The sequence below is a fragment of the Drosophila obscura genome, unplaced genomic scaffold (assembly GCF_018151105.1).
Source record: "Drosophila obscura isolate BZ-5 IFL unplaced genomic scaffold, ASM1815110v1 contig_4, whole genome shotgun sequence".
Lineage (NCBI taxonomy): Eukaryota > Metazoa > Arthropoda > Insecta > Diptera > Drosophilidae > Drosophila > Drosophila obscura.
Genome location: NW_024542828.1, coordinates 9,726,953 through 9,742,626, shown reverse-complemented (window position 1 = coordinate 9,742,626; position 15,674 = coordinate 9,726,953). Strand labels below are relative to the sequence as shown.

Genomic DNA, 15,674 nt, shown 5'->3' with positions numbered 1-15,674 from the left:
AAGTTCTCTTTTTACGTATTCAGATGGTAGCAGAATGTAGAATTTAATTAAAGGAGTAATATGAGAGGAGAAATATCACCTTTCCAAAGCTTATACATATATGCAGCAAATATATAATGTCTATAGATATCACTTTCAAGAACTTTTTAATTCGGATACTGAATTCTAAGACACCTAGGAAAATCCCACACAATAAATATAAATGCACTTAGATAATACAATTTGGAATATTAAAAATATTTCGCTTAGTAGTTTCCTCATCCTCATGTTATGCCAGAGGATTCCCCATACTCTCACCTTCCACCATCCGTCATATCCATGGAAAACCCAATAAAATCCGTAAAGAAACCTTTCCAAGAGTAGTAGATCAGATCCTCTGTTCCCACTAAAAAAATCCCGTTCCCAGGACCTCCCATTACCCGTGCTGTCGAAGCTGTCGGAGATCTGCTGGTAGCAGTCCCAGAAACTGGACACAAGCAGCTATACCCAGTCCAGCGCAGCAGCAGCAGCAGCACGAGAACCAGCAGCAGCAGCAACAGCAGCAACAACAGCGGGTGGGAAGAGTAAACCACACCCCGAAAACCCAGCAAAGGCGCGCAAAAGTCACACGCGCCAGCATGAACATGCATCTCGCTCTGGCGGCAGGGGAACGTCGGCCATTGGCGGCACCGGATTGGTCGCTGCCGGCGCTGCGGCGGCGCTGCCAGTCGCGCCGGTATAAAAGGGCAATCATCGCCAGTAGCGGACTCAATTAAGGCCAAGACTTGAGCGGTTGACAACCGAGAGAGAGCAGGCTCAAGGAGTGTGACAAAAATAGAATAACAAAAAAAAGAACAGAAACCAAAGCGAAACGGAAAGAAATGTTGTAGCCAAAAGTTAAATAAACCCAAAAAAAAAACCAAATCAAAGCAAAGGCAAAGCAGCCATATTTGATTCGATCGAAGTTCGAAGTTCGAAAGTTCGGATTGCGAAAGCTTAAGCTGAGCTTGCAATACGCTGTTGTGTCTGTGTCTGTGTTCTAGTGTGCTAGTGTGTGTGTGATTCGTGTGAGCAGGATGGAGCATGACAGCTTTGATGATCCGATCTTCGGGGACTTTGGCGGGGGCCCCCTAAATCCGCTGGGTGCCAAGCCCCTGCTGCCCACCTCGACGGCCATGCATCCCGTCATGCTGGGCAGTGTCCACGAGCTGTGCAGCCAACAGCAGCCGCAGCAGCAGCAGCAGCGTCTGCCCGACTGCAACACCATACTGCCAAATGGCGGCGGTGGCGGCGGCAGCGGAGGATCCCCCAGCTATGTGCCGAAACTGGATTTTGGCAACAAGATTGGTTGCTACTCGCCCAGCCAGAAGTACGAGTACAAGCTGGTGGATCAGCATCAGCAGCACCAACAGCAGCAGCAGCAGCAGCACCACCATCACCACCAGCACTACGCCGTCACGCCACCGCCCAGCCACAACGGCATCCTGCACCACAAGCAGCAGGCATCCTCGAACCAACAGCAGCAGCAGCTGGTGGGCATCATGGACTACCATCCGCTAAACGGAAAACTCGACTACTCGCCCAAGGATCAGTACGAGCCGCAGCCGCAGCAGCATCCGCAATTGCAGCACCTCTACGGCGGCAGTCCGCACCACCACTTGGACCACCTGGAGCACGGCGATGGCTTGATCCAGGACTCCACGCCCGTTTTGATAAACGGCGGTCCTGGCTCGGCCGGAGGCAAGCTCAAGAAACCCGACGAAATGTGCGGCCAGATGCAGGATGCGGGTGGCTCGGGCGTCACACCACCAGCCACCACCTCGTCGGGCATCACCAATGGCGGGACGCCCAATGGCAGTGGCAGTGCCAGTGTCTCTGCTGGGGGCCAGGGCGCCGCCTCGGTCGCAGTTGTGGGCGCCGCTGGTGGCGTCGTTTCTGCCGCCGCTCCCAAGAAGGATGGCGGCAACAGCAGCAAGAAGAAGGGCGATCCCAATGGCATCAAGAAGAAGAAAACGAGGTAAGCATCCCCGCATCCCTGCATCCCCATCCATTCAGACATTTACTCGCTGATATCCTGCCATGCCAATTAATTTAACGACGGGAAATCAATGAAGTTATGTGGCACATGATAATAATTTCCTTTCACCATCTATGGGGCAGCGAGCCGGGGGGCGTATGCTTAATGGTGGATAAAAGAGAGCAGGAAATCTTTGGGGGGCTAATTATAGATAAAAACGTATTCCTGATGCCTGGGGATGAGCCCGAAGTAAATGTCCTCCAAGGATGTTAAGAGAGAATCAAATGCAGAATCCGGGACAGTTCTCGGAAGTATCTTTGCTTCCATAGAAGTATTAGAGGAAAATCTTTGGGATCCTCGGCCAAACGTCTTCCAACTGCCAGATATTTTGGGGGAACTTTTAGTTCTATAGTTCCCTAGGAGTTCTGTATGGAACCTAGGGAAAAGTAACACTAAGCTCTCATTTCAATGACTCATAGATCTTTGTTAGCAGATCCTTACCTGCTACTCCCACTTAGCTCCATTGCCTAATCCGCAAACCCTTCTTTGATTTGCAGAACCACCTTCACAGCCTACCAGCTGGAGGAGCTGGAGCGCGCCTTTGAGCGTGCCCCTTATCCGGATGTGTTTGCGCGCGAGGAGCTGGCCATCAAGCTGAACCTGAGCGAGTCCCGGGTGCAGGTGTGGTTCCAGAACCGACGCGCCAAGTGGCGGAAGCACGAGCCGCCACGCAAAACGGGCTTCATCAAGACGAGCACTCCGCCGACGGCAACGCTGAACAGCAGCCTGGCGCCGCCCTTCACCAGCTATCCGCAGACGACGACAGTGACGCCGCCGGGCAGCATGGACAGCTGGACCAGCTACCAGACGCCCTACGAGCTGACGCCACAGTTCAGCCTGCTCTCGCCGGCGGCCAGCCCCTATGGCACCTACTCCGGCCAGTACGGCACCTATGTGCACGAGAGCCAGCTCTTTCCCATGCGACACTTCGACTACGGCAGCAGCCCCAGTCGCATGGAAATGGGCGCCACCACGGGCTCCGTGGCGGGTGTGTCCGGCGGCGAGGAGGCAACGGGCAATGGCAGCCAGTACCAGCCAGCAGAGCTGCAGGCCACACAGCAGCAGATGGCCGACGGCACGCTGGTCACCCTCATACCCGATCACGCTGATCCGCACCAGCAGCAGCAGCAGCAGCAGCAGCAACAGCAGCAGCAGCAGGCGCAGGCGCAGCTCAATGGTAAATATCTGAGCGCGGAGCAGGCCAAGTATGTGCATCTGCAGTGCCATCAATCCTCGACGGGCCTCGAGCTGAGTCCCGGCTCCAACTGCCATTTGGTGGAGGCGCAGACGCAGCATTATGTGACAACGGGCGCGGGCTCTGGGGCGGGTGCAGGGGCAGGGGCAGGCAATGGTAGTGGCAGCAGCGATGACAACGACAGCGGCCTGCAGACTGTGATCAAGAGCGAGGAGTCAGCCCAGCAGCAGGCACAGAGCTATGTCCTGCCGCCTTTTTTGCACTAAGAGAAATGCTCTCACACCGTCGCCAGCAGCAGCAACAACGACGCTGGGCATCGCCCCAAACTCAAAGCGCAGCACGCAGCTTCCGGCGGCCATTTTGAATGTGGTGTGTGTGCAGCATTTCTAACTGTAAACTGGGTCGTCCCTAACCTAACACGTGGACAGCAGAAACTACCAAATACTAGTGGACTGAAAATACCAGAGTGCTGGTAATTTTTGTGGTTTTCTGAGGGTCCTAGCTAATGTTTTCAATCTATTTATGTACGCTATGCCATAGGTTCCTTTTTAGTCTTTAGTTTACGTAAGTTGCAACAACAACAGAATCAACAAGTCTTGCCAAAACTTAATGCGGTTTTTGTTCAGTCGTAAGTGTTAGGATTAGTTCCTGGGTAGGGTGCGCGAACCCGAACCGTACCCCCCAGCATGCATTCCAAATGTGCCTTACGGGCGACGGAGGAGCGCAAAGAGAGTGCTGCGTCCGTCCCCAAAACCAAATTTAGCTATAGTCAGCCTTCGTCTCTAAGTTAAACCATAAACTGTTGTGTAGTTAGACAATAAAATGCTTTTTATATTCAATTCTATTTTAGCTCATTTGGCTTTACAAAGTTTACTTTACTTACTGACTAATTTATACCCATAATCGTATTCGTATTCAAACAGCATTTTTGTATATCAAAATTATTACATAAATACGCCTGGATTCTAGCCTAAATTTTATATATTTGTAGGCAATACTTTAGAACATTTCGCAAATGTAAATAATAGATATTAAATAAAGCCTATTTTTTAACAAAACAAGCAACGAAAACTATAAAACAAACGATAAAGGATATATGCCATGCCCCCTACAAAGGATTTGTTCTATAAAATACTGGATTAAATAAGCAAAAAAAAAAGCACGGTAAATGATCAAAGAATATTTCGAATATTGAGAAGATTCATCAATAAAAAAAACGCCCCATCGTTGTTTTGTCTTGTCCTTAGATGCCGCTTTCCAGCACCACCTGCCAGTCGATGCCCTTGAAGAAGGGATGCCCCTGCAGCTGCTCATAGTCCAGACGCAGCTCCGGATTTAGCTGCAGCAGCTGCTCCAACAAGTCCCGGGCATTATCCGAGATGTCTAAGGTTTCGCTGGGATACTGGACACAACCGTAGAGCTCCAATTGGCCAGGATGCGTGGACTTGTAGGGCTAACAAAAGCAAAGGGCATGAGAGACAGAGAGATAGAGATTGACTAGAAGAAATGCCATTCCTTACCACTCCCAGCAGAAGCTGGTAGAGCACCACGCCATAGCTCCACCAATCGGAACGGAAGCTCAGTGGTCGCTCGGGTGCCACAAAATGATTGGATATAGCCTCCAGACTGAGAGCCTTGTGCACGTAGTTGTCGTCGGAGCTGAGGCCCTCGTTCTGGTAGAAATACGTGAGCAGCAGCTGTCCCTTGGAGCCCAGCAGAATGTTGTTCATGTGCAGATCCCGCAGAATCACACCCTTGCCGTGCAGACTGTGGATGGCTGTGGCCAGCTCACAGGCCCACTGCCGCAGGCACTGCTCGGGAAGGACACGGGCTTCAGTTGCAGCCGCCTTCTGTCGCCTGGGCGTAAGGACGCCAGCCTGCAGATTGCTGAGGGTCTGGGAAACCGATTTGAGCAGCTGCTGGGAGCTGCGCACCAGGTCGCTGACATCGCTGTCGGCGGTGAGGGGCTGCTCCACTGGCTCCTTCTCCGCTGGAAAGAGCTCGCCATAGTTGATGGTCTTGGTGCCCGTGGGAATGTAGCTCTGCAGGTAGTCGTACAGACGCCCGCCCTCGGCCTGCCTGAGCAGCAGGAAGATCTTCTGGTCCGACTGAAAGTAGGCCAACAACTGAGCCATGTAGGGTACCTGAGCGAGTGGCTGGCCGGCTTCTCGATGCCCTTCATGATGGCCGCCGGCTGCTGGGGCGTCGTGATGCACTGCACCTGCATCACGCGCTCGTCGAGCACTTGCACCACCTTGTACTTGGCCAGCTGGTTCCAGGAGCACTCCAGTTGCGCGACACTCGCGCTGTCCGCCATGTCCAGCGACAGCTGGAAGTGCAGCTTCTTGGCGGAGTTGGCCAGGAAGTTGGCGTGTATCTCCTCGGCGCGTGCCAGGTACTTTGATATCTTCGCTTTGGCTATGAACTTGCGCTCTTCGTTCGAGTCGTGCTTGGCCCCAACGAGCAGCAGATCCACGCCGTGCTTGTAGCGCTCGTGTGCCTCGGCGTACTCCAGATTCACCTCCGCCTGGACGGCGTGACTGAACTCCAAGGCCGCCTCGTAGATGTAGTCGCTGTCGTCACTCTCAATCGAAGCCATGGGCGTGAGCAGTCGCAGGTAGTCCCGTTTGGCCTGCCCCTCATCCGGACTTGTCTTTGGCTCAGCGTCTGTCTCGGCCTTGGCATCTGGTTCATCGTTGCAGCTTACGAGCTGCTGCAGCGGCTGCTCCTTATCGCATCGTGTATCCAGTGGCAAGATGCCACCAGCGCTGTGCGGGTCATAGGGCAGATCAAGTTTATCGCAAATGTCCGCTATGGCGCCTGCCCCCGTCCCAGTCACGCTGCCAGCCCCTGCGCCACTGCAGCTACCCTCAGAGTCTGGGCAGGTCTTCAGCTTCAGGGAGCGCTCCACATAGAGCTTCTTCAGCGGAGAACCATTCGGCGAGTGCGCCTCGCTGAAGAAGTGAGTAAAGGTGTTGCACTTGTATAGGGCCGGATGCTGGGCTGCAAAGTCCAGCAGCTGGAGGATGTACTCCTTGCGACGCTGGATGACGACCGCGTCGAAGCGCTTGAAGTAGCTGCTGTCTGTGGGCACGGGCAGCTTGCCGGGCAACTGGAGACTCTTGTGCCGGCGACTCAGCTCTCGATGCAGCCGCTTGATTTCGTGGAAGCGCTTCCACACAACCAGACACGTGAGAGCTTGGGGCACCGATCGTGGGAAGACCTAGCAATGAGAGGCTTTTCAGTAAAACCACAGTTTCTGCCACCCACCATGTTTCGTACTCACGATCGAGGTAATCTTGTAAATTGTGTATCCTCCTTTGTGCTGCTGCGTGTCCGTTACGGTGAAGCTGTGGATCCAGCCCCCCAGGTTGAGACTCATTGTGGCAGCTGCTGCGGTTATATTGCGTTATGTGATAACCATATTTCCTGTATTATTTATTGTTTTCCCCCCACTTTTTTCGCATATTATTACCAGCGGCACCAGTGTTGGCAAACTACCATTTCAAACGGGGCGCCATCTGTCGGCAGTTACGAAATACCGAGGATATTATGAAATTGAAGATATTTTTATTTTTATAATATGTTTATGTTCCAAACAATGGAACAATGGATTTTTATTGTTTAATAAATTAATTTTTTTGGTTTTTTAAATTCATAAAATTTTCCCGCTCTCCGTCTGGAATATACAAAAAAAAAACAAGTTGAACAAAAAAATACCAATGTGGTGTGGTTGAGCCGCATGTATCCTACGGGAAAAATAATGGAAGCTTTATTAATAATTAATTTATTAATTAACTGTGAGTTCGTCAGTGTCTCTTTAAAATGTAGATAAATATATATAGTTAATAGTTCCAAATGTGTAGTTAGCGTGTAGGTACCATGTAAAACATAGACTTTGCCATCAAAATACCATTTTCAAATGACCGCCAAACTCCATTTAGCGCACAAAAAATACCGACATTTTTCGCTCTCAAATCGTGGTGGTTTTTCGTGGTGAAGAAATAGCTTTCGTGGTGACATTCGCTCTTTTTCGTGGTGTGAGCCACATGTATCTAACGGGAACCGTAGCAACATGGGGAAATGAAATAGCAGCATTGTTGAGCAACTTTGGCACGGAATGAGCAACAATCTGCATACCTTGGGAAAATGGATATTATGGACCTGAGGTATTGTTTGTAATTTCAGGCTCCAATTAATGCAGAAACTACTCAGTCTCTGTTTTCAAGATATTAACGAAATTTGGCAGCTCACGGGTTCCAATAATAGGTATCAGAACCGGGATAAATGTATTTATAAAACACAAAACATATACATTAAGAGATAAAAAACATGTCAATCTAGGATAAAATCATAAATAATGTTTCAATGGAGCTTGGAACAAAACATTTAACACCAATTAAAAGAAATAAGGTATACAAAAGTACATACGCATAGAAGAAACTTGGTTGACCTGCAACATGTGACGTCACATTTAGTCAACATTTGGACGAATTTCATATCCAAAAACACGGTTTGGCGCCCGCCGGCGGGCGGCGCCGCCAAAGACGACAAACTTTTATCTTTTTGTTTGAACCTTAATATGTAAATAATCCAATAAAAAGGACTTCTAAAAACTTGCCAATCTCTTAAAAAATGTATGTATCTATCGGATAAAATTATTTGCTTAGGGCTGAGATGGCCAACTACCTTGTAATATTAAACGGAATATTAAAATTGATGAATATGATTTTCCTCGGTATGTTTAAGGTATATAATGAAAATGACGTTTCTGAGGTTCCAGTCACAATCGAAAAAACAAATCAAGTGAAATATTTATTTTTCCAAATATTAAGACACATTTCAAATTGACCGCCAAACTCAATTTAGCGCACCAAAAATACTGACATTTTTCGCTCTCAATTCGTGGAGAGTTTGCAAAAGTCGCTCTCAATTCGTGGAGAGTTTGCAAAATTTGCTCTCAATTCGTGGAGAGTGCTCTCTTTTCAGTGGAGAATAGAGTGTTTTTGTGGAGACTTTCCCCTCATTTTCGTGGTGTGGCAGCATGTTGCTGAAATTTTTCCCATACAAAATCAAATGTATCTTACGGGAACGCGTATGGAATAAAGATTCATTGTTGCGTCATTCCATACGCGTTCCCGTATGATACATTTGATTTGTATGGGAAAAATTTCAGCAACATGGGGAAATGAATTAGCAGCATTGCTGTGCAACTTTGGCACGGAATGAGCAACAATCTGCATACCTTGGGAAAATGGATATTATGGACTTGAGGTATTGTTTGTAATTTCAGGCTCCAATTAATGCAGAAACTACTCAGTCTCTGTTTTAAAGATATTAACGAAATTTGGCAGCTCACGGGTTCCAATAATAGGTATCAGAACCGGGATAAATGAATTTATAAAACACAAAACATTTGCATTAATATGTGAAAAACATCTGAATCTAAGAAAAACACAATATTAATGTTTCAATGCAGCTTGGAACAACAAATTTCACATTAATTAGAGGAAATAGGGTATACAAATGTCCATACGCATGCAGAAACTTGGTTGACTAGCAACAATGACGGAATGTGACCGGAGTTCACACTCACGTTTTATGCTTTGGCCGTTTTTCTTTGAACCTTTTTATGTAAGCAATGCAATGAAAAGGAGCTCTGAAAACTAGCCAATCCCGAACAAAATTTATTGAGGAATTGAATAAAATTATTTATTAAGGGAGGAATGGGCTAACTAGCTAGTAATATTATACCGAATATCAAAATCGAGGAATATCAATGCATATTGTCAAGACCGTCAGTATATTTGCGGTATATTTTGAAAATCATATAGTATATTTCGGTATATTTCTGACGGTCAGGCGGCAGATTTTATCATAAATCCCCGGTCACACTCAGAGTAAAAAAAAAAGGCGACGGCGACTGCAGCAAAAAATTTCGACGCCGCACGTACCGGGAGCATTTAAATAATTTTTTCTGTGGATTAATTTAACTAAAAAGGATTAAACATAATGACTGAACGCGAGAATAATGTCTACAAGGCAAAATTGGCCGAGCAGGCCGAGCGCTACGATGGTGAGTAGATGAAAAATGCAGAAAGAAAAAATTTTCTCGTCCGCGGAGCGCCAACGTTGGGGAGGGGTCCGTTCGGTTGCGTCGTCGCGTGGTCGCTGAAAAATCGCCCCGATTGTCCGCGTCTTGTCCAGAAACTGTCTCTCGCCAAATCAGCGCAGAATTGTTGGCTATAGCCGCAGACTGTGGAAAAATTGGAAATTTTCAATTTGGCAAAGACATTTGTGTAGGTGCAGCCGCTGAAACGACATAGCGTCGCGTCGCAGCGCCGCCGCTGCCCGCAGCCGATGAGTAGTATTTCTGCGAAAACGAAAGACCGAATCAAGAGAAACGGCAAGAAGAAGAGCGCGCAGCGCTGTAAGAATGGCCACAAGAAAGACGAGAAGAAATGGAGAAAAAAAAATGTTAAACCTGATTTTTACCGGCAAAATTTCGCGTGGTTTTCTCGCTGGCTTTTTGCGAAAAGAGAAAGATCAAATTGCGTATTAAAATTTACAGTAAGGTGGGCCAAATAGTATATAGTTGGGTATTCCCAGGTTCTCTGGAGTAGAGAGGGGCGCCCCCTCTTCCATTTCGAGTCGAAATTTTGTGTATTTAGTGTTGCGAGTGAGGGCTGCGCGGAGCGGCGCGTTGCTAAGGGCTGTTTGTAGTAGTAGTAGTCTGTCGGTCGGTCGTTCGTTCGTTGTTGTTGTCAAGGCGAATCTTTCTGGAAGGAAACGCAGCGTCGTCGTACACTTTATTAATTTTATATTTAAATGTCGGACGGCGGCCGCTCTCCACGCCCAAAATCAATGGTGGAAAAACATTTTGGGGGAAGGAGTGGGTCTGGTCTGCTGTCTCTTTTTTACCCCCCATCCCCCCATTTTATTCGTATTTTCTGCTCAAAATGTGCTTTTCATGCGCAGCAGCAGCGGCGTCGTCGTCGTCATCTGCGTCCGCCGTTGGGCTGCGAAAAATCGATGAATGAATCGATTGTGTTCCGTGCGACGCAGAGTTGTCGCCGGCTACTGCTTCTCCGACTCCCATTTTTCTCCCCTTTCCTTATTTATGCAAATTAGCTGCTGGGATAGTTTATTATATTTCTTTTTTGGCATCGTCGCTGAAATATTAGTCCAGCCAAGTGGCAACTCTGCCTGATAGTGCAGAGGGGAAGAAAAAAGATTTTTCTGTTGCCTTTTGCATTACTCATGCTCACGCGCATGTGTGTGTGTGGGGGTATGAGTGTTCGGCGGCGGGAGCTTTCATTCTGGCTGCTTATTTAATTAAAAATACTCCAATTAATTAAAACGCTGCTCAAAATGCAAAGAGAGTAGAGCAGGAAGAGAATAGCATAGCCCAAGCGGCAGGGGGGGAAGCGTTTGTGAAAAAGCGCGCGCTTGGCAATTCCCGAATGCTGCTGCATGCGTTAAAACGAGATAACTAGAGTGTCGGAGTGATGTCGGCGACGCTGCACAGTGCCTGGCAAAAGTTAGCAAACAATGTTCTCAGCCGTTTTGGCCAAGTACATTAGCAGTAATAATTGCAGCAAAGACAATGGCAATTCTGCTGATAATTGTCTGCAAAACTGACAACATTAACGGGCGGCGTCTCTTTATCGTGGTTGTAGCTGCCGTGTGGCTGTTGCCGCAAAGAAGTCAATCAACTATTAGCAGCCACTTCGCACACATACACATGGACGTTTTTGTGTCTGTATCACATGTTTGTCTTCTTATTTTCGCCTGCGTGCGCTCCAAGGCAGAGTATATGAGAGCTGCGACTGTGTATGTCAGTGCCTCTGTGTGTGTATGCATGGAGCACTTGGGGTTGGCCTTGTCGCACTCGGACAGTTTTGGCTGGGGTCTCTGGCTGGAACACCAATACAGGCGCAGGGAGCGCACAGGCTAATGCCGCCGCCAGCCGGCAATGTCTGCGCCCCCAATCTGAACTTGCCCGTTCCGCTCTACCCTCCCACCACTCCCCTCCTACTGCCCTTTCCATATACACATTAACGTCAGCCTTTAAGTGTGCTTTCTCAGGTGCTGCCGCTCCCGCTCCCACCCCCTGCATCTCGTCTTGTTCTATCTACATTTTTTTCGAGGTCGCGCACTGCTTTTTCAGTTGATGTTCTCTCGTCAATGTCGTCGATATGCGAAAAAAGAGCATACATAAAGTATAAAGTTGATAGATGAGCGGAGCGGTCATAGCTGTAGCAAGAAGTGGGGGGTGGTGTGGGGTGGGGGTGGAATAGGGGGAAAGGTGTGTTTTGTTTGTCTGCTTTTTGTTGTGTGCACCATTTAACCGCTGGTCAAATGGTCGTCGGCCAGCAGCCCGCTGATGCTCCACTCTGATGTTAGTTTTTCCTTTGTCTAATTACACGATTCTTTGTTGTAACGGTATGTGCGCATGTTTTTTCAACTGCCGCTGCTGCTGCGCCCTTATGTCACAAATAGACACACCCACAGGCCGTTGATAAGGGTGGGAGGAAGAGCGTGATAGAGGGTGGGAGAGAGGGAGTGGATCCAACAACCTCCTTCCTCTCTTTTATTCAAAACTTTCCTTCCTTTTGGTCCCTCCTTTGCCTTAATCTTTGAATACATTTCGCGTGACGCCTGCCGTTTTTTTTTTTAGGTGTGGGTAGATTGTATGTATGCGTGTGTGTGTGTGTGTGGGTTGATTGTGGGTGGCGGTTGGATTTATGTGGTTAGCTTTTCCTCCCGTTCTTTTTTTGGGCTGCATTTGATTTGTCATTTCATATTTTGGGCCGCCTTTATTGATTTTCGCTTTATACGCTACGCGATATTCTCTCCCTCGCGCATGTCTCCTAATTCGTAGTAGATTGAGTAGACTGAGCAACATGTGCTGCAGGAAGATGGATGGATTTCTCCCCCATCTACGAATGTATGCTGCCTGCCACCTCCCTTGCCCTTCCTCCGATTTCAAGTTCAATTTGCACGTTCTGTTCTGTCCGTGACAGCCTTGGCGTTGGCAGTGTTGTAAAGTGCAATGTGCACATATATATACACATGTAGAATGTACGATGTGCCAATGCCAACAACCGTTTTTGAAGTTCAACAGAAACATCAGCGGCAACGGCAAACGGCAGCAGCAACAGCAACTACAGACGGGACGCATGAATCATGCAGCCCAGCCATGCCAACATTAATTCCAATTTTCACATCTACGTGCCACACACAACAACAGCAAAATGTCCCGCTGCGTGTGAGTGTGCGTGCCTGTCTGCCTATTCTGTGACTTTGGGAGTGCGCGCTGCTGCCAGTGTGTGTGCGTGTGTATGTGGGGCGAAATACGTCAGCAGCTGACTGTGGGTAGCGGGAGCAAGGGAGAAGACACGAGGAGCGGAGCACACACCGTTGAAATGCAAGGCAAGCAAACGGCGACAAAAGCAACAAAAACGGTAAAATTACAATTTTGTAGCTCTGATTTTGTTTTGTTATCAACACTCACATAAACACTGGAATCAAAAGCAGCTTGCCAGCTGTCTTTCCCGGAGTTCCAGGCACGTGATTCATGACACGGTTTTAGGATATGATGATGGTGATGCAGGCAGGCAGGCGCGCAGGAAGAGGAGAGAGCCAGCAGGAAACCGTTATCACCATTGGCTGGTTCTGGTTGGCTTTGTGGTATGACAGAAGCGGCTAAAACAGTCCGAGTTATGCCTAAACACCTGACAAAGCCAGACAGAGGGAGGTGGGGTTGGGTGGGGTGGAGTAGAATAGCTACCCTAGAATGCTTCCTAGGTATTTTCCATCTCCTTGGACCACATAAGAATCGATATTAAGTAAAGATGCCACTTTTAACCGCCGCATTTCTTCCTTCCGTTAGAAATGGTCGAGGCCATGAAGAAGGTCGCTTCCATGGACGTCGAGCTGACTGTCGAGGAGCGCAACTTGCTGTCCGTCGCATACAAGAATGTGATTGGAGCCCGTCGTGCTTCGTGGCGCATCATCACCTCGATCGAACAGAAGGAGGAGAACAAGGGGGCCGAGGAGAAGCTGGAGATGATCAAAACCTACCGCGGCCAGGTGGAGAAAGAGCTGCGCGACATCTGTTCGGACATACTGAATGTGCTCGAGAAACATCTCATTCCATGCGCCACATCCGGCGAAAGCAAAGTATTCTACTATAAGATGAAGGGTGACTACCATCGCTATTTGGCCGAGTTCGCCACCGGCTCGGACCGCAAGGATGCGGCAGAGAACTCGCTGATCGCCTACAAGGCAGCCAGCGACATTGCCATGAACGATCTGCCCCCAACACACCCCATTCGCTTGGGCTTGGCATTGAACTTCTCGGTGAGATTTGGCCTTGCTATCTTATCTGAAATTCGACATTGCTAACTTGTGGTAACTTCTCTTGCTATTCCTCCAGGTGTTCTACTATGAGATTCTCAACTCGCCGGATCGTGCATGCCGCTTGGCGAAAGCCGCTTTCGACGATGCCATTGCCGAGTTGGATACACTGAGCGAAGAGAGCTACAAAGACTCGACACTCATCATGCAGCTGCTGCGGGACAACCTCACATTATGGACGTCCGATATGCAGGCAGAAGGTAAGCACCATAGCACCCCTCCCCCCCAATTTGAATAATTTAATTGACGATTTTAATTTTTATGCTAAGAAGTAGACCCCAACGCAGGTGATGGCGAGCCGAAGGAGCAGATTCAGGATGTCGAGGATCAGGATGTGTCGTAATTTAAGTAAACCCCCGCCCTTCCATTTAAAACACATAATATACCTTCTAAAGTAAATATAATACCATATAATATATATGCATACATCAAAACACAACAACACGACAACAGAACAACAACCAGAACCACAAAAGAGGTCGCAGAAACCACACTACGAAACAACAGCCGATCCTTTGGATGTTTGACTATCGAGAAAAACCGATCGATACTCTACGCTTGGAGCATTCAAATCCACAGAAACGGAAAAGCAACAGCTACAAGAATAACACTTAATCCCCCCAACCAGAAGCAGCCCCAACACGGACAAGCACAAACAAAAAAAAGAACACATTTGAGGCGTCGGCGGCCTGGTGGGCGGCGGCGTGGTTGTTTGCAACGCCATCTCCAAACACTCCTCGGTGAGCGGCAAGTGTGCTGGCAACCTCCCAACAGCAGCAGCAACATCAGCAAGAAACAACTCTACTAAATTTAACATTTTGCATTCGAGAAACAAGGCATTATATTATATTTAAATAAATATTATATTTAATTATGAGAAGCAAAAAACAAACAAATAAACTCATTTAAACCACACGAAAAACACACACGAAACAAAAACGATAACGAAAGCAAAAGCAAGAAGAAAAGATCGGAGAGTTGAGAAGCAACAATCAGAAAGTAAAGCAGAAAAGAAGGCAATTTCAACGAGCGGAGTGGCATGTGCGCATTCATTTCGAAACTAATTCACGAGTTGGCATGCATTAATTTTAACAAAACTAATACAGCAGCAAATCCACATCAAAAGAAGTTTAATAAAACACACAGAGAAAAACAGCAACACTTAAAATACAACTTTAATTTTAAGCCAATAATAAAACGAAAAAGGAAGAAAGTATAAAAAAAAAACAATTAATAAGCGCAAACGTAAAAGTAAAACATTAAAAAGTCGAAAATGTAAGGAAAAATACAGCAATTAATTTAAATTTAATACAAATAAAAAAAAAGTTTAAAATGAGAGAGGCAAAACAAACGGAATAAGAATAGAGAAGGAATGCGAAATAATGCTAAAAACTATATTAAACGAGAAAAGGGAATGTTAGTTAAGCGAAATTCAAAAAACGAATTCTTAAGCTTAAATTTGTATGTACGTAAGTGTATTGTTCAACACTGACACTGACACTCGCACACTCACCTCACCAACACACAACCGTACACACACACATACACACGCAAACTCACTCGCATACCGAACCGTTTGTTTTCTCTTTCTTACAACACTTATCGAACGGTACTTTAGTTGATTTCCGTTATTTGCCTTTGCTTCCTGTGTTTTTCCATTTGCAATCGCAACCAAAAGTTTTCTCATCTCTTTCCTTGCGCCACAAAGAAAACATATTAATAAATATAGAAAAGTATTTGTATTTGTAGTTGCTAAATACAAGAAAAAACAAAATACAAACAAAAAAACACAACGGTACATATATATATTGTATACATACATATATACTTGTATATTTTCTATGCCCTACCACTTATGTAATTTGTAGAGATTTCGAATTTTTCCAAAAGTCCCAAACAGCCCCGCCCCGCCCCCTTACCATACACACCCACTCCTGCTCCCTGCTCAGGCGATACAATGTCTGCAATTCAACAGAAACTCCTTATACAGAAAAAAAGCCG

The 15,674-nt window shown here is 47.2% G+C and overlaps 3 protein-coding genes across 5 annotated transcripts; 2 read left to right on the top strand and 1 right to left on the bottom strand.

Annotated features, from left to right (window-relative positions):
• The first annotated feature begins 763 nt into the window (after positions 1 to 763).
• On the top strand, positions 764 to 4,439 carry LOC111070103 (AF4/FMR2 family member lilli). Its single transcript, XM_022360422.2, has 2 exons — positions 764 to 1,996; positions 2,554 to 4,439. Exons 1-2 carry the CDS (start codon positions 1,056 to 1,058, stop codon positions 3,515 to 3,517), a joined length of 1,905 nt encoding a protein of 634 aa, XP_022216114.2. The 5' UTR covers positions 764 to 1,055; the 3' UTR covers positions 3,518 to 4,439.
• On the bottom strand, positions 4,063 to 6,754 carry LOC111070102 (ribosomal protein S6 kinase delta-1). The gene is given in 4 exon segments (XM_022360421.2): positions 4,063 to 4,704; positions 4,772 to 5,400; positions 5,403 to 6,474; positions 6,538 to 6,754. Coding segments are annotated over 4 exon segments (2,007 nt in total). The 5' UTR covers positions 6,634 to 6,754; the 3' UTR covers positions 4,063 to 4,494.
• A 2,395-nt stretch (positions 6,755 to 9,149) lies between these two features.
• On the top strand, positions 9,150 to 14,262 carry LOC111070098 (14-3-3 protein epsilon). Of its 3 annotated transcripts, XR_002607317.2 has the most exons (5): positions 9,151 to 9,327; positions 13,147 to 13,616; positions 13,693 to 13,873; positions 13,943 to 14,067; positions 14,127 to 14,262. XR_002607317.2 is itself a non-coding variant. In XM_022360418.2 (4 exons), the coding sequence occupies exons 1-4, from the start codon at positions 9,264 to 9,266 to the stop codon at positions 14,014 to 14,016; spliced, it is 786 nt and encodes a 261-aa protein (XP_022216110.1). In that variant the 5' UTR covers positions 9,150 to 9,263; the 3' UTR covers positions 14,017 to 14,262. The 3 variants fall into 3 exon arrangements, 2 of the variants coding, with proteins under 2 accessions (XP_022216110.1, XP_022216108.1); XM_022360418.2 differs by having other exon boundaries at positions 9,150 to 9,327; positions 13,946 to 14,262; XM_022360416.2 differs by having other exon boundaries at positions 13,943 to 14,262.
• Positions 14,263 to 15,674: the final 1,412 nt, after the last annotated feature.